This window comes from Alternaria atra, assembly GCF_907166805.1.
Source record: "Alternaria atra isolate CS162 genome assembly, contig: 22, whole genome shotgun sequence".
In the NCBI taxonomy this organism is placed as follows: domain Eukaryota; kingdom Fungi; phylum Ascomycota; class Dothideomycetes; order Pleosporales; family Pleosporaceae; genus Alternaria; species Alternaria atra.
Window position 1 is genome coordinate 585412 of NW_025091320.1, and position 16055 is coordinate 601466.

General features: G+C 51.3%; 7 protein-coding genes across 7 annotated transcripts; 4 read left to right on the forward strand and 3 right to left on the reverse strand.

Moving 5' to 3' along the window:
- Positions 1-556: 556 nt before the first annotated feature.
- ALTATR162_LOCUS2951 (uncharacterized protein) lies at positions 557-1558 on the reverse strand (the record flags this gene model as incomplete). The annotated part of the gene is made up of 3 exons (XM_043310557.1): positions 557-999; positions 1050-1345; positions 1401-1558. The coding sequence occupies 3 exons, from the start codon at positions 1556-1558 to the stop codon at positions 557-559; spliced, it is 897 nt and encodes a 298-aa protein (XP_043166492.1).
- A 534-nt stretch (positions 1559-2092) lies between these two features.
- ALTATR162_LOCUS2952 (uncharacterized protein) lies at positions 2093-3431 on the forward strand (the record flags this gene model as incomplete). The annotated part of the gene is made up of 3 exons (XM_043310558.1): positions 2093-2183; positions 2230-3243; positions 3295-3431. 3 exons carry the CDS (start codon positions 2093-2095, stop codon positions 3429-3431), a joined length of 1242 nt encoding a protein of 413 aa, XP_043166493.1.
- A 299-nt stretch (positions 3432-3730) lies between these two features.
- Positions 3731-6081, forward strand: ALTATR162_LOCUS2953 (uncharacterized protein; the record flags this gene model as incomplete). The annotated part of the gene is made up of 2 exons (XM_043310559.1): positions 3731-5176; positions 5227-6081. The coding sequence occupies 2 exons, from the start codon at positions 3731-3733 to the stop codon at positions 6079-6081; spliced, it is 2301 nt and encodes a 766-aa protein (XP_043166494.1).
- A 1126-nt stretch (positions 6082-7207) lies between these two features.
- Positions 7208-10629, forward strand: ALTATR162_LOCUS2954 (uncharacterized protein; the record flags this gene model as incomplete). Its single annotated transcript, XM_043310560.1, has 3 exons — positions 7208-7930; positions 7985-10113; positions 10170-10629. The coding sequence occupies 3 exons, from the start codon at positions 7208-7210 to the stop codon at positions 10627-10629; spliced, it is 3312 nt and encodes a 1103-aa protein (XP_043166495.1).
- Positions 10630-10950: 321 nt separating this feature from the next.
- ALTATR162_LOCUS2955 (uncharacterized protein) lies at positions 10951-11673 on the reverse strand (the record flags this gene model as incomplete). Its single annotated transcript, XM_043310561.1, has 1 exon — positions 10951-11673. The coding sequence occupies one exon, from the start codon at positions 11671-11673 to the stop codon at positions 10951-10953; it is 723 nt and encodes a 240-aa protein (XP_043166496.1).
- A 464-nt stretch (positions 11674-12137) lies between these two features.
- ALTATR162_LOCUS2956 (uncharacterized protein) lies at positions 12138-13656 on the forward strand (the record flags this gene model as incomplete). Its single annotated transcript, XM_043310562.1, has 4 exons — positions 12138-12403; positions 12475-12901; positions 12963-13554; positions 13613-13656. The coding sequence occupies 4 exons, from the start codon at positions 12138-12140 to the stop codon at positions 13654-13656; spliced, it is 1329 nt and encodes a 442-aa protein (XP_043166497.1).
- A 1337-nt stretch (positions 13657-14993) lies between these two features.
- On the reverse strand, positions 14994-15266 carry ALTATR162_LOCUS2957 (uncharacterized protein; the record flags this gene model as incomplete). The annotated part of the gene is made up of 1 exon (XM_043310563.1): positions 14994-15266. One exon carries the CDS (start codon positions 15264-15266, stop codon positions 14994-14996), a length of 273 nt encoding a protein of 90 aa, XP_043166498.1.
- Positions 15267-16055: the final 789 nt, after the last annotated feature.

Genomic DNA, 16055 nt, shown 5'->3' on the forward strand with positions numbered 1-16055 from the left:
AGTTGTCTAGCAACGATCTCCTAATACTGAGAGTAGACCCAGATGAAGACCCAGAGCCAGAAGCAATGTTCTGTGCGCGTGAAGGCTCTGCATATGGAATGGTCTGGAGAGATGCGAGAGGTGCGTTAGGAACGCCTGAGTTATGGCTAGTCCTGGTGTACGGATTTATACGTGCGGCTAGTGGAATGGGGTTCTTTCTGAAAGGCGCATCGTCGAGACGACCCGTTTCATCGAACTCGTAGCGGCCTCGCTCTACATATGCAGGCCCCAGATTGGATCTTAGACCATAAAACGTGCCGCCGGGCCAATAGCTCATGGTGGGTTATATTCTTCGGTGTGCAGAAATTAGGTTGTTGAAATGATACAAGGTAGTGTAATGCAACTGGGCGTGAGGCAGTTTAAGTAGTTGAAGGTGGTGGTAAAATGCTGGCGGGACAACTACAAATGAAACTAAATGACCTGGCAGCCAACCAAGAGGGCGAGTTATACGCCAGCAGTAGAAAAGGACATTACGTACGTAGATCGTAGAGCCACCATTGAAGCCTGACAAGACGAACTAAGTGAAAATGATACCTCCGTCAATGACAATGGTCTGTCCCGTCATGTAATCGCTGTCCTTGCTGCACAGAAAGCTCACTGTACTGCTCACATCCTCAGGTACACTCGTCCGACCCAACGCGATTAGCTCATCCGTGTACTTCTTGATCGTGTCGCCCTTCTTTGCCCCCGTCTTCTCACCTAGCTTTTCGTCGATAAGGTCCCACATGGCAGTGCCGACGATACCGGGCGCATATGCATTCACGGTGATCTTGTGTTCAGCCATTTCCATGGCAAAGGCTTGAGTAAGACCACGGACGGCCCATTTGGAAGCGCTGTAGTGGGACAAAAGAGCAAAAGGCTTGAATGCCACGATTGATGCTGCGCCGAGAATCTTGCCGCCGTTGCCTTGTTCTATCATCTGTTTGGCCGCGGTAGAATAGCAATTGTAAACGCCGTACACTAGACGTGTGTTAGGCGCTGTTCTCGACGCCGGACCAAGGCAGACTAACCGTTCACCTCAAACATGCGCTTGAGGTCCTGCTCTGTAAGATCAAGCAGTGCCTTCACTTGCGCAATACCGGCATTCGCTACCATGGTGTTTAATGGTCCTAGCTCCGAAACAGACGCTTTCACGAGGCCCTGGACCTGGCCTAAGTTTGACACATCAGCGGTGTGCGCGAAAGACTTGCGTCCTAGGCCTTGTATCTGTTTCACAACTTCGTCGGCCTCAGATTTGTTGGCTTCTATATCGTTGATGCAGACATCATATCCATCGTTAGCTAATCGAAGAGCAATGGCCTTGCCGCTGTCGTGATTTAGTCAGAACCATCGAATATGCACACGTAGTATATGAGCCTTACATTCCACGAGCAGAGCCTGTCACGATGGCTGTCCGGTTTTGATCTGAAGTAACTGCGTAACTGCGCGCCCAACGTGGGGTTTGGGAAACTGCTTTTGGTAGATTCGCGAACCTCGGGGTAGACTGCCGCAAAGTTCTTACTGGTAGGCGGAACGACATGGTGATTACTGTTGTGAACTATGGCAATTTGAGAGGCTGATGCGAGTATGAGATTAATAATGGTACCCGGGGGACAGCAAAGCGGTCGAGCAACCACCGAAGCGGCTACATATCCATATACTTTACCCCAGATCTCCTCACCCAGTATACCGGGAGGCTCATATGGGCTACCCGGACATGCGGAGTACAGGTAGTGTATGCATAACCCCTCTCGTAGCATCGTGTCGGTTGCGCGGCGCGAAGTTAGGCATCCTGATCGGGTTTAAGAGGTCCGGCAATGACGTCCTCAAGCCTGTCAGCCTCGCGGTAAAGTAATTATCACACGAGTTGAGCGGCACGGTTCCGCATGCTCGTTCTAGCGGGTTTGGGTCGAATCTAAAAGGAGAATAGTCAATGATGAGAACAGAGCTAGTGTTGGCTGTGAAGGTGCGGGGAACTTCGGGGGTGCCAAGGAATCGCGAGTCTTGGTCCCGAACTCTTTGAAGCGCGTCTGTCAATAACCATCCAAACAAACCCATTGACGCGAACTGCACCATGTCTCGAATGAGTATGGCGCCGCAGCGCAACCTATCGCTGACGGAAGAGCTGGAGAAGCTAGAGCAGTCAATCACCCTCACACTGCAAGGTAAACAAAGCTTCGCACACCCCACTATCACAACTAATACGGACAGAAATCGATCAGAACTTCAGCCGAGCACATCGAATTGTCACAACCGGTATCCTGCCAATAGTCGAACAATACGGAAAGCATTCTGAGGCGGTCTGGGAAGGTTCCAAGTTCTGGAAACAGTTCTTCGAGGCCAGCGCAAATGTGTCACTCTCGGGTTACGAGGCCCCTGAGCAGGACGAATCAGCTGTGCAGGAGGACACCGAACAGTCACATACATATGACGATGAGACAGTGGAGAACGAGGATACGGTAGCTGGGACGACCACGACACCACCACGGCCCTTGTCTGCACAAGAAGACGCTGAATCAACTATGGCTTTCGACTCGCCCTCGCTCGGACACAGTACACCACGAGCTCCGCCTTCAATAACGAAAGGGAGGAACATCGAAGAGGAAGGAGAGAGTGAATATGAGGAAGAGCCTCAGTTCGCTGGCATGTCTTCGCCTTATGAGGCACTGAAGTCCGAATTCAGACCCAACATCGGTGGTACGAAGACCCCAAAGCTCGAGCCAGTCACACCTGGCAAATCGCAAGCCCTCCCAGACATGAGCGGCTTTGAATCTTCGCCGTTCATGCAGCCTACAGCCACGAAACAGTCACATGTCAATCATGACCCACTGCTCCACCGCGTCCTCGATAAGACATACCGTGTACAAGCTACGCCGCTCATCAGCCCGAGAAAGTACAAGCCCACGGGTGCTTTTACCCCTCGCACCGGCCAGCGCGGTGCACCTACACCACGAAGTGCAGCTACGAAATTGTTAGATTTCGACTCTTCACCACCCTCGTCACCAGCACCACAGCTACGCGCCGACATCTTCTCGCCTATGAAGACGCCACGGACACCAGGTGTAAGCGTGCAGACGCCTGCAAAGGGCAAGCAGCCTATGAGCATTCATCGGACTGGCGGTACTATATTCGATGACAGCGACGAAGAAGAGGATGACCTTGACTTTAGCCCTCCGAAGACGATACAGTTCCATATCCCACAGAGCAAGCTGATGCAGACGCCTGGTAAGTTCTCAGTATCCCACTGCCCTTACAACAAGCTAACATTTGAAACAGCTCGAGAAGCTAGCAAGCGCATCGTGGATGACTTGCTCATGACAGCCGGCCACGACGTTACGGATTCGACGGGTGGTATGGACGAGGACAGCCCTAGTGTGGTGAGACGGCAGGTGGATCTTGACGATAGCTTTTAGAAGGTGGATTTGATATTGTGAGCCCTTTGCGTATCTCTAGGCGCCTTGAACCTGCATTAGACTTCGATACCCCACAGCATATAAGAAACTCGATCGACCTAGAATCAGATGCACTGGTGTGCTCTGGCCAATTTGCATGTGATCCGCAGTGGAGGCGCTAGACAACGGCGGACACTAGCGGCTGAGACCCCCCTGCAACAGCTCCATCGTCATTCTACATAATCGCAGGCATCGATTCACGACCTCGGGGAACAGCAAACCACAGCCGACCTTCTTTCCTCGATTCTCCCATTCACACCATGCCCAAATCAAAGCGACCACCGACTTCGGGTTACGCCCGAATAGCCCAAGCCGAGGAAGAAGAAGAAGACTCTGGCAGCGACTTTGAAGGTGACCACCACCAGAATCCCCTATCCGACGCGCAATATGCCCCAATTCAACCACAGCGGAGTTCGAATATGCGCATGAACGGCTCGGGCGCGAACTCACCAAATCACAAGAAGAGTTCATCCGGACGACGGCAACGCGCCAATTCGGGCGTTGACATCAAGGCCATCAATGCGCGATTCGAGCGATGGGCCGACGAGATTGCGCAGAAATTCAAGATCAAGAAGCAGAAAGATTCGGCAGAAGATGAGACGCTTGAGATCCACCACTCCGTCTTCCAAGCGCCCGACTGGGTGCGACCGGCAACGGCCGAGTCGCTCACATTCGATTACGACGTTCCATCGGATCGCCTGACGAAGCTCGAATTCGACGACATAGTGGAAAGCGTTTTAACGGCAATCGAGATGGACGTACACCCCAAGTTGATTACACAAGGCAGTTCGGGCAGCTACTTCGCTCGCACCACGCAGGGCAAGGTGGTGGGCGTCTTCAAGCCCAAAGACGAAGAGCCCTACGCGTCAAGAAATCCCAAATGGACCAAGTGGATACATCGCAATCTGTTTCCCTTCTTCTTTGGTCGCGCCTGCCTCATTCCCAACCTCTCATACATCTCCGAAGCCGCCGCCTACGTCCTCGACACCCAACTACGCACCAACCTCGTACCCTACACCGATGTCGTAGGTCTTTCCTCCAAATCCTTCCACTACGACTTCTGGGATAGGCGGGCGTACTACAGGAAAGGGAAGCCATTCCCGGAGAAGCTTGGGAGTTTCCAGGTGTTTCTGAAGGGCTTCAAGGATGCGAACATCTTCTTGAAGGAGAACCCATGGCCAGATCAGTACACCACAGGGTACAACGCGGTCAGATCGGCACAGAAGAAGAAGAAGCGAAGATGGGCTGAGGACTGCAGACCGAATGGCTCACAATCAGACGGCGAGGATGACGACGGAGAAACCGGAAATGGGGCCTCGCAACACCAACGGAGGGGCTTCTGGACGCCTGCCATCCAACAGTCATTCAGGGAGCAACTGGAGAAACTGGTCATTCTTGACTACATCATGCGAAACACTGACAGAGGCCTGGACAACTGGATGATCAAAATCGACCAGAAGACGCAGCGGGCCACTATCGTAGCAGAGCCACCCAAGATGGACGGCGATGTGGACAATACTGACCACCAACCGAGCGACTACACAAGGCAGTCGATGGAGCAGTCCGGACTGGACCCGTACGGACGGAGGGAACCTATGACCACGACTAGTCGATCAAATACGCCCATGCAGAGCGGGCCAACGCCTACAGTGACCATTGGTGCCATTGACAACAGTTTGTCGTGGCCCTGGAAACACCCAGACGCTGTGAGTACTTTACTTTCTTAATACTCGAGACTATGCTGACAGGACTATAGTGGCGCAGCTATCCTTTTGGTTGGCTCTTTCTACCCGTCTCGCTCATCGGCCAGCCCTTCTCCGAAGCCACCCGCCGCCACTTCCTTCCTCTTCTCACGTCGAAACAATGGTGGAGCGACACGCAATCAGCACTCCGCAAGTGCTTCTCACAAGATGCCGACTTCAAGGAGCGTATGTACGCCAAACAGATCGCGGTCATGAAAGGACAAGCATGGAATGTGGTGGAAACACTCAAGACACCTGATCTCGGACCGCTTGAGCTTACAAGAAGGGCGCGTGTATGCGTATGGGACGACATTGTTGAGATACCCATCGCTGTGCCGTTGAGGGCTCCGTCTGCTGAGATGCGGAGAAAACAGCCTCCAGGCAGACAGCCAAGGCTAGAGGAAGAGCATGAAGAGATGGACATAACAGCAGTCTCAACACCGCCGCAGAAGCCTCAAAAAGACCTACTTACGAACTCGCCGCCTCTGGAGACAGCACACGAGAACCGCTTCAATCTTACGCGCGGCTCCTCTTCCCTCGACGCACGACGTCCTGATCAAGGCCCCGAATCACCAGCAACCGTTAGCGACGTATACTGGGGGTCGCGGAACCTGAACCCTCACTCCAATGGCCGGCCTGCACACCAGTCGCGAATGAGCTATGACGCGCCTCGCCGAAATACACGCGACTCACGACACCACAGACGATTCTCATTGACGCATAGAAGAGACCTTGATGACTATGGTTTTGACGACGATGGCGATCTAGGATATGCCGCCAACGAGGATATGGAAGGAAATAGGAAGAAGGTCATTGTAGAACGGTTGGAGATGGTCAAGGGTAGGAATCCGGTGTTTACTTGGTGTTGAGCACATTGTAGCTCAGTTTGAGGGTTTTCTTCGTGTTATGGACACGTGTGAGAAATGGCTGTCTTGCATCACAGGCGCAAGGTTACCATTCCCATGGCATAGGCATCTGGTTGGGTAGCATGGAAGGCGTTTTGTTGTACAAAATCTACAGATAGCAACATGTATGCAGTAGCGGGAACAGCTCCGCTATCCTGCTGGTGCACGCACACCTCCACGTACGTTGCGCAACAACCCCCACACTATTTAATGACCCGAGTGATACACATACACGGTGTGCGAGCTGAAGACACTCCTTGCTTTGCCCTACTTGTGCGATACGAATCGGTCTCCCCCGATGATGGCGGGCAACAGCCCTCTGCCGAATCCCCGTGAATAATCGAAGGGTCATCTGACACTCCTGCTAGGCTCTTCTCAGCCACACGCGATGACTTCCCACAACGATCATGAAAGGCAACAGCGCCATTTCATCCACGCACGGCGATACAAATGAGCGTGCTGCCTATCGTCTGAAACCATATTCTTGTACGCATTGTTGCCTGGCAAGCTGCCCCGCCGCTGCGTCGCGAAACCATACGTCTACCCTCACTTACCCGACGACCGGGTATGTACTAAGCGACTACACACCATCATCTCATCAATCGAGATACGGAGTTACGCGTCCGAAAATCGATCGCAACCAGGCTTGAAAGGACTTCCAACACTACTAACGATTCTACGAGTGCATCAAGACACTTTTGAGAACGCGTAATTTGTGGCGAGCAAAAGGATCAAGGCTTGGCATTCTGACTATCAGATGCGCTGCGGCACCCACATCGTTGGAAGGGCTGGAAGAGCTAGGAAACGCTGAGGGATATATCTCACTCACTTGAAGCTCTCTTACCCTGTAAGGTTTGAGTTGCTTTATTTGCAAGCCTGGCATGGACAAGATGAATCCCGCCCTATTACTTGACCCGAGAAGGGTACGTAGAACAGGTATATCTTCAATCTCTTTTCTCCACCTCACCTTCTTCTACACCTCACTCCATCATTACCTATTCGTCCTTGATACTTTCTCTGGTGTTGAGAACTCTCATACATATTCATCGGCGCTTCTGCCCATCGATCCCTCTTGTCACAGGCTAGCAATATGGAGATTGACAGTCCAACATCAAACTCCTCTGATAGATCAGAGCTGCTCCTCTATGAACCCTGTCTCGTCTCCTCCATTCTTGATTCGCTACCGAACGCACCTGTCTCCAGTCACCCAGATCCAGACCCCCCAGAGCTAACCGCGCACGTGCCAGGCGACAACGCGACCCATAACAACCATGGACCTTCTGCATCGCAAATTTCTCGATTTGACCCTCGCGCGCTTCTAAATCCGACATCATCAAATCCCAAGCGCCCCGCCTCTTCTGGTAACGACGCTGACCGCGGACGCATTGACCCCACAATTGCTGGCCAGGTCTCACTTGTCGAGCGCCTGCACAACGTCCAAGAGCGCACATCATCACCTGCTAAACGCGTCAAGACCGAAGATCCGCGAAGGCAGAAGAACGGCAGTCGATCCAACTTCGCCGGTGGAAGCGCACTTGAGCTGCAGAATCAGAACGGTCAACCACCTGCGCCGCTACCTCAGAAGGGACCGGCGATCGATCTGACCATGAGCGACGACGAAGACGAGATCCAAGTCATCGGTGACAACAGCAAAGAGGATGTCTGTATTGGTAAACTCAAGCAGACCTACATCCAGGCGCACATGGTTCCCTTCCCTGATCCCAAGAAGTTCGCCGGCAATCATGGCGGTCAAAGCAGGATCAAGGTGTCTTTCCGCAGGGGTGGTGGCCACAAGGGGAATCAAATCATCATGGTAGGAACTCTGATGTACGGGATGCACGTGAGAAATACACTAACCAGCATGTAGGTACTCGATGGTATGGGCAAAGAGTTCGGCAGGGTCGACATGAAGACGGCACAAGGTCTCACACCTTTAATCGACAGTGCAAACACCAGTGGCCTCAAATGGATGTCATGGACTGAGCCCCGGCGCAAATTGCCCAATGAAGGACCGCCTGGCAGTCAGATTTCCGCCCTTGTCGGCATGACTTTGCAGCTGTACTGTCCGCGTAGGACGGCGGATAACATTGGTCGGTTCCTTAAGAGCAAGAATCTAATCCTGGAAACCCCCGTCTTCGAACTAGCCCGTCACGACTACTACAATCCACAAACCAAGGAGACATTCCAAAAGAACCAGGTTGGACAGCCAGACTTCCAGCTACCCACTCAGTACGCTATCGGTGCTCCGACAAATACCTATGTTCTTCGCAGCGTCGATGAGATCCGCGCCGATGTTGAGGACGTCTTCGACACAGTCGTCAGCAGCTCGGAGGAAGTGCCTACCCGAGAGCCTTCATCGCTCATCACCACTGGACTCTACCCACATCAGAAGCAGGCGCTGTACTTCATGGTTGATCACGAACAAGAACATCCTCCCGAGATATACGACCAACGAAAAGACTCTTTGTGGGCCGCCAAGTATCGCGACAATGGTCGCAAATACTACATGCATGTTATCACGAGCGAACAGGTTGAAGAGAAACCGAGACCAAGCCTTGGCGGTATATTGGCTGACGAGATGGGTTTGGGCAAAACGCTCAGTATTCTTTCTCTCATATGCGATGACGCGTCTATCACTGCAGCCAAGGAATTCTGCCGCAAGAGGCCATCTCCGAAGCCCTACCCGGCGATGTTGCAACCAGTTATCAACAGTCGAGCCACACTCCTCGTTTGTCCTCTCAGTACAATGACAAACTGGAAAGAGCAGATTAAAGAGCACTTCCCACAGGGTAGAAGCACCTTGAAGTGGGCGCGATACCACGGCGCAGAGCGTTTCACCATGACACCCGAGAAACTTGCGGATCACGACATTGTCCTGACTACATACCACATAATCGCGAAAGATTTGGCAGATAAGAAGAGAGCCCTCCCATACATCAATTGGTTCCGAATTGTCTTGGATGAAGCGCACACCATCCGCAACCCGACCAACCAGTCGAAAGCAGCATGCATGATGATGGGTCAGCGACGGTGGGCAGTAACCGGTACCCCTGTTCAGAATCGACTTGAGGATCTTGGTGCTTTGTTCAACTTCATCAAGCTGAAGCCTTTCGACACCCCCAGCGGCTTTAATCAGTTCATCCTCGGTCCTTTCAAGAATGCCGATCCTAACGTTGTAACGAAACTCCAGCTGCTTGTTAGTACTGTCACAATTCGCCGTACCAAGGAAATTATTAAGGAGGAGGTGCCCAAGAAGCTGGACTATGTCGTCAAATTGCAGTTCTCTAAGGAAGAGCGACAATTGCATGACTGGTTCGAGAAGGATACGCAACGCAAGGTGGCTGCAGTCACGCAGGGTGACAAGATGGGTGGGAGATCGTACGCTCGTATCTTGACCGCTATTCTCAACCTCCGCCTGATCTGCGCTCATGGCCGCGACCTTCTCAGCGAAGAGGCGCTCAAAACCACTGACGGCATGACGTATGAGAAGCCTATGGAGATAGATGAGGAAGAGAGCGATAGGCCACAGCTTACGCGTCAACAAGCCTACGAGATGCTCAATCTCCTCGAATCTACAAGTGCAGCTGATTGCTTGTATTGCGCCGACAAGAGATCTTTACTGGACGCAGACTCGGACGATGAAGACGAAGATGGCAATGTCCAGGACGTAATTGGCTACATGACCACCTGCTATCATCTGGTATGCCCAAAGCATATCAAGAAGCTGAAGGATCAGTGGAAAAACAATCTTATGGCTGACGGGTCTGTGCGATGCCACGTTTGTGACGACGTCAACCGGCCAACGGCGCTCAAGCTTGAACGCGCAGACTACTACAACTACCTTGAAGAGCAGAATCAGATACGAAAGGACCCAAAGTTGGCGAAAAAGATCGGCAGCTATACTGGGCCGCATACAAAGACCCAGGCGTTGCTCAACGACCTGCAAGAATTCCGCCTCTGGAGTGAGCAGCATCCTGATGAGAGGCCGATCAAGAGGTGAGTTGTCATTTCTAACACGAATCCTTTCAGACCCCACTAACATAACTCAACAGCATCGTCTTCTCCTCCTGGACTACACATCTTGATCTCATCGAGATCGCGCTCAAGAATGCCGGTCACTCGCTCGTCCGCCTCGACGGTCGCATGACACGCGAGAATCGCGACAAGTCTATGCAGCAACTCCGCGAGAACCCGGCGATCCGCGTCATGCTCGTCTCAATCGGTGCCGGTGGTCTCGGTCTCAACTTGACAACAGCCAACAAGGTCTTTATGATGGAGCCTCAGTTCAATCCCGCAGCTGAAGCACAAGCCGTTGACCGAGTTCATCGTCTGGGTCAGGACAGGGAGGTTACGATCAAGCGCTTCATTATGGAAAACAGCTTCGAGGAGAAGATGCTGGTGCTGCAGGGAAAGAAGAAGGCGCTGGCTGATCTAACCATGGCGAAGGAGCGCAAGAGCAAGGAGGAAGCTACCAAACAGAGGCTAGAGGAGCTGAGGAGTCTTTTCAGGTAGAAAGCGCGTTGCTTTTCTATATGCGGGTTTTGGTGGGGAAAGGCTTTTGGTGTCACGAGTTGTTTCATGCATGGGTTCGGGCGGAAAAGACGGTACCTTGCATGGATTGATATCGGTGTGAATCTGGACGGATATATCTGCGGATATATACTCCACGGGCGTTTTGGGAAATGTCAGATCATACGTGGCATGCTCGGCTTCGGCTCAATATTCTTGATACTCTGTAATTTTCAGAGAAAGGTCACGGAATACTATCATCCCAACATCAAGATCGTCTTCTGCAACGGCCTCCGCATGAAATTGCAGGAACATGCCAGAATCTTACTTCACGTTCTTCAACTTCTCCAACAACTCCTCCATACTAGACGCGTACAGATCAAACTCGCCGAAAACATCCGTACAAGGATCGTGTTCCTCAAAATCCAAATATGCAGTCTTAAACCCCGCCTTCCTCGCCGCAATCAGATCCCAAGCATGCGCCGCAACAAACCACCTCTCCCCCTCCTCCTTGCCCAGTCCCCTCTCCGTCAGATGCCTATCTGCGTTCTCATAAACGCGCACATCTGGTTTCGCAATGCTGATACTATCACAACTAAGCAAATGCGCTTCATCCAACTCAATCCCCGCGTTGCGGTAGTAGTTCAAAGAGGTCTCTGACCCTCCATTCGTAACGCCATAAACATCCCAGTCCGCCTCTCTCAGGCCGTCGAAACACTTCTTCAGCCCATCTCGCGGCCCCATGGCCTTGAACGCTTTCATGACTTCCTCTACGTCTTCGTCGCTGACGGCGTCCACGGGTAGGTCTACAACGGCGCATGCGCGTCGGAAAGTGGACTTGAGGACTTGGGCGATGGGGACGTAGGAGCCGGTCATGGAAACGTAAGTGAAGTCGCGTTGGGCGGCATAGAACCAGGAGAAGAAGAGAGTTTTTGGGTCCACCGCTGCGGTGGATAGCTTAGAGCCAAGCCGGGATTGGATGGTGGAGATGGGGGTGTTGAAGGTGAAACATGTTCCTATTACGTCGAACGAGGCGGATTTTGTCATTTTGGTGATGTTGGGATTTGATGTGGAGGGATTGGGCCTTGATGTACAATATTGAGCTGAGGCTGTATGTCGTCGTACAGTAAGCTGGGGAGGGAGAAGTTACTTAATTGGGCTGAAGACCCTGTGACGTCAGACTTCCCGTCAGCCTTCGCGGGGTTCCGTCCGAACTTCCATCTCCAACGCTACGATCTTCATCATCAACTATCGGCCCTGCTATCAACGAGGCAGAAATGTTTGGCCTTGGCAATCAAGCATGCCTGAAAGGTCCTCTAGCATCCCACGTGCGTTGCGCACGCCAATCACAGGAAGATCCTACTGGGGCTGTAAGAGGGACGCCATGCCGCTTACAGCGCCGTCAAGCCCTGCTCAGCCGTACCGCCAGGTACCAACCTGAGATATAAGCTCAGCCTTTCCGTCGCTCCCTGCTGATTTTTGCATTCTTTTTCTTCGTTATCGTACTCATCATGCCTAGCATAGCGACGTCCATATGGTACGCGTTCGTAGTAGCGTGGGGCGCGTCGCTCTACCAACTCTACCTCAAAGACCTTTTTGCGATTACTTTCGGAGTTGGCCGTGTGATGCAAAGCATCGATGAATTTCCAGAGTTCAGCTGTCGTCGCCTCGTACATCCGAGATTGGAAGCGTGCGAGGATATCTGGCTGGATGATCATGACAGGACTTTGTATGCGGCTTGTGCAGGCACAGCGGATAGGTTGGCTTGGAACCAAGCGTAAGTTTCTGTATATCTATATCAATATAAATGGAGGCAATATGTGGGTTATAGGTACTAACTTGATTTAGCATGAAGGATGTCAACGTAACTGGACGACGACCTGGCGGATCTGAACTCATCGCTTTAGACATCGATGAGCCTGGTGTTGACGGCTTTTACAACCTCCGTGGTATCAAGCCGATAGGCCACTACAGAGGAGCGACCGGAAATTCGGATCTTGATCTTCTGGGATTTGACGCTCAGATCTTGGACGACAACACCATTCGATTCTATCTAGTCAACCAACGACCACCAGTCGGAGCGTTCAACAACATCATCGATGCCTCTAAGAGTGGCGCAAATTCGACAATCGAAATCTTCGAAATGAGAACAGGTCAAGAGCAGATGCGACACGTACGCACCGTTTTGTCGAACGAGATTTGGACACCAAACCGTGTTGCGGCGCTTGGTGACGGCTCGGGTGGATTTCTTGTGACAAACGACCATTCTGTCAAAGTCGGCATGGCATGTTTTCCTTGCATATTTCTCGACAATATTAGCAGCTAACTAAAAGTAGAGGAGGAAGCTCGACTACGTGCTCGGTGGGGGCAATGTTGCGTACTGTGATGGAGCCGGCAACTGTCACTCAGCCTACGACGGAAGCGAGGACGATGATGTCGCCCAGCCAATTGCCCACGACGAGCCAAAATACAAGGCTTATTTGAATCAAGCACTCAGCTACCTTCCGAAGTCGAAGCTCAAATTCCCTAACGGACTAGCTCGCGGCCGAGACGGTCTCTTCTACGTACCCAGCGCTATAGACGGCCAAATCCGCGTGCTGGCACTGCAACCCGACAAGACACTTCGCCTCGTCGATACCATTCACGTCGGCATGCCCCTCGACAACATCTCACCCGACGCCAACGGTGACATCTACGCTGCGGGTTTCCCGAACCTTATCCAGTCTGGCAAAGGCTTCGATGACCCTTACAACCAGACGTCGCCCGTGACTATCTGGCGCATCAGGAAGACGGTTGACGTAGGCAGATCTGGAGTAAGAAGTGTAGATTACAGGGTTGAGAAGGTCATCGAGGATAGGGATAGCAAGGTTTTGAGTGGCAGTACTACGGTTAGGCACGATGCTAAGACCGGAAGACTGTTCATCAGTGGTAAGTCCAAGAACATGATTACAATGGGTTATGGGGATCATATGCTAATGCGTGGTAGCTGCTGTGCATCCATTCCTCGTAGTTTGCGAACCGACTAAATGAAATTTTGTATCGGAGCCGGAAGTACTCGGCAAATAGACTATGTCAAGAGGCGTATGGCGCTGGAGTTTCGGCCTGACACGAACGATGAGGGTCTTAGTTCTGAGTGGCGTGCGTTGTTCATGCTTTGTCAATATTTCCTTTGGAATTTTCTGCTCGAATGACTTTCGTGTCGTGTGCGCCGCGGTATCTCCTCCACATCGATGGTGTAGACATCATTTCGAAGTAACTGTGAAGTTTCCTAATCACTTTTGGCCGCGCTTGTGATTTCGACCAAAATTCTTTGATCAGGCCAACACATTGAAGGCACAGTGCAAATCCGATATGCTGCATGGGGCGTCATTCGGCGGCTCCAGTACATAGATATGGCCGTACGACAACATGACACCCAAAGCTTGATGTTTTGGAAAAAGGCGGAAGTCTGGGAACATCCACACCTTTTGTAGTGATATTGAACAGTGAAGTTTTCCGAGGCGTTGGTGATGTTATAGTAGAAGAGGTGGGTATTGTATACCTTTTCCACGGCTTCGCCAATGTTGCCACTGCGTCACTAAGAGGTGGGAGTCTGAAGTGCTAATAACTGCTTTTGAACGAAGGCTGCGACTCGCTCTTATATCGCACGGGACCTCAAAGGCCACCTTGTGAATTGATGCAAGGCAGCGTATCATGGAATCAAGCCCTCTTCCAGTAACAATCACGCTATCAGTATATCATATGCCGACAATCAACGCTCATGGAGACATAGACATTGTTCTTTGGAAGCGAAACTTCGGGAAAGACATGTCCAAATGCAGATCAATTTCTAACAGAGCAGAATCTTCAGAAATCATGCTCTTGGGATACGTTTTGGAGTTCTTCTGAGTAGGGTCGAAGATACAGGTTAAAAAGAAGAAACGAGACATGGTGATCTTTTAGGTAACCTCGTCAGACACTGTAAGCGGCTAAGCGGTAGGTATGACCTCACTTTCATACGCGTGATCAAACTATCACAGTCCGACCTTTTGGAAACTACAAGGATGAGTCCTCCGTCATATACGGTTTTGTTCGCAAAAGCTCTTGAGGCGAGATGGACTTGAGCTGCCCCATAGATCCTGCATCTGCCATTCTGGAATACATGTAACAACCAGCCAATGCCTCTCGGGACAACCATGATGGGGACAGTTAGTATCTTCGGTACAATGTATAGAGAAAGGGGGGAGAACACATATAGTCTACGGATGAATGTTTTGGTCAAGCACAGCAACAAAGCGTGTTGATGAAATAGAATACCGGTACAAGAGACGTTCATATACCCTTGTTCATATTTCTAGCTTATTACTCTTCTGGGTTTGTCTTCCACTTCATGGATAGCCCATAATACCCCTAGCATCCCTCCGCCACCTTACCAACGCCACTAGATTCGCGCACGGAGCGCTCCGCTCCCACGCATGTGTCAAGTTCCCAACCACCTCGTCCAACTTCTTCCTGTCCTCATCATTTAGCCCAGTAGTAGGCTCCTCCCAGTCTTTGACCTTGATGTTCTCGTCGGTTTGGCATTCGCAGAAGATTTGGTATGCGGCCACGGTGATGTTATCGGCGGCAGTGAGAATTTGTAGGCAGCGGTTGGTGGCCATCCTGGTGTCTGGCTTGAGTGACTTTCGTAATATTCTGAGGTGTTACAAATTTGCTTATATTTGGCACGGCTGATACTTGCGGCGTTAGAAGTATGTTGGATTGAGGAAGGACTGTGGTGAGGTAGCGGGTTTTGTATACAGCGCACTACTTTTATGTCGGACTTCAACATTGGCAATTGAATGAGATCGCATGGCCCACTTCTCTTTGAAATCATTATCAAAACCAGACCGCTATCTAAGACATTGAAGACAGAATGACTCCGTTTGTGAGTTTCGAAGACTGCAACGAACAGGTTGGAATCACCAGCAAGGGAAAAGTGCTGGAGAAAAGAATATACATGTCACCTGGGGTGTGTTTTGGTTTGTGCATTCTTTTCGAATGACAAACATGACAATCGACGTTCGGCGTTTGCGATCATCCAGCATCTTTCTCAGAGGCACCAGCCATGTAGCGATAGTTGTGTATTTCTGACTTGAGGAAAGTTTGGAGAAGGGGTTTCTCATGCGATGGATACGTCCAAATTTCGGAGCTGATAGGTAGTGGAGGTGTGGAAGTGCAAACATATACCGACGGGTATAAATTTTGAAGGGAAGAAGGCGAGCCGCAGCCATCATCCAAAACCATTGTGCAATTCGGAAATTGAAGAATAATTGATGTGCATGAGGAAAGAAGCCGGAAGCCCGATGCAGGTCATATGTGCGTTTCCAAAGACATCAGACACGTGAGCTCGTAAGAAGACTGAGCTAAAAGGAGCGTCAGCGGTACCATAAGATCAGACTAACGACTGG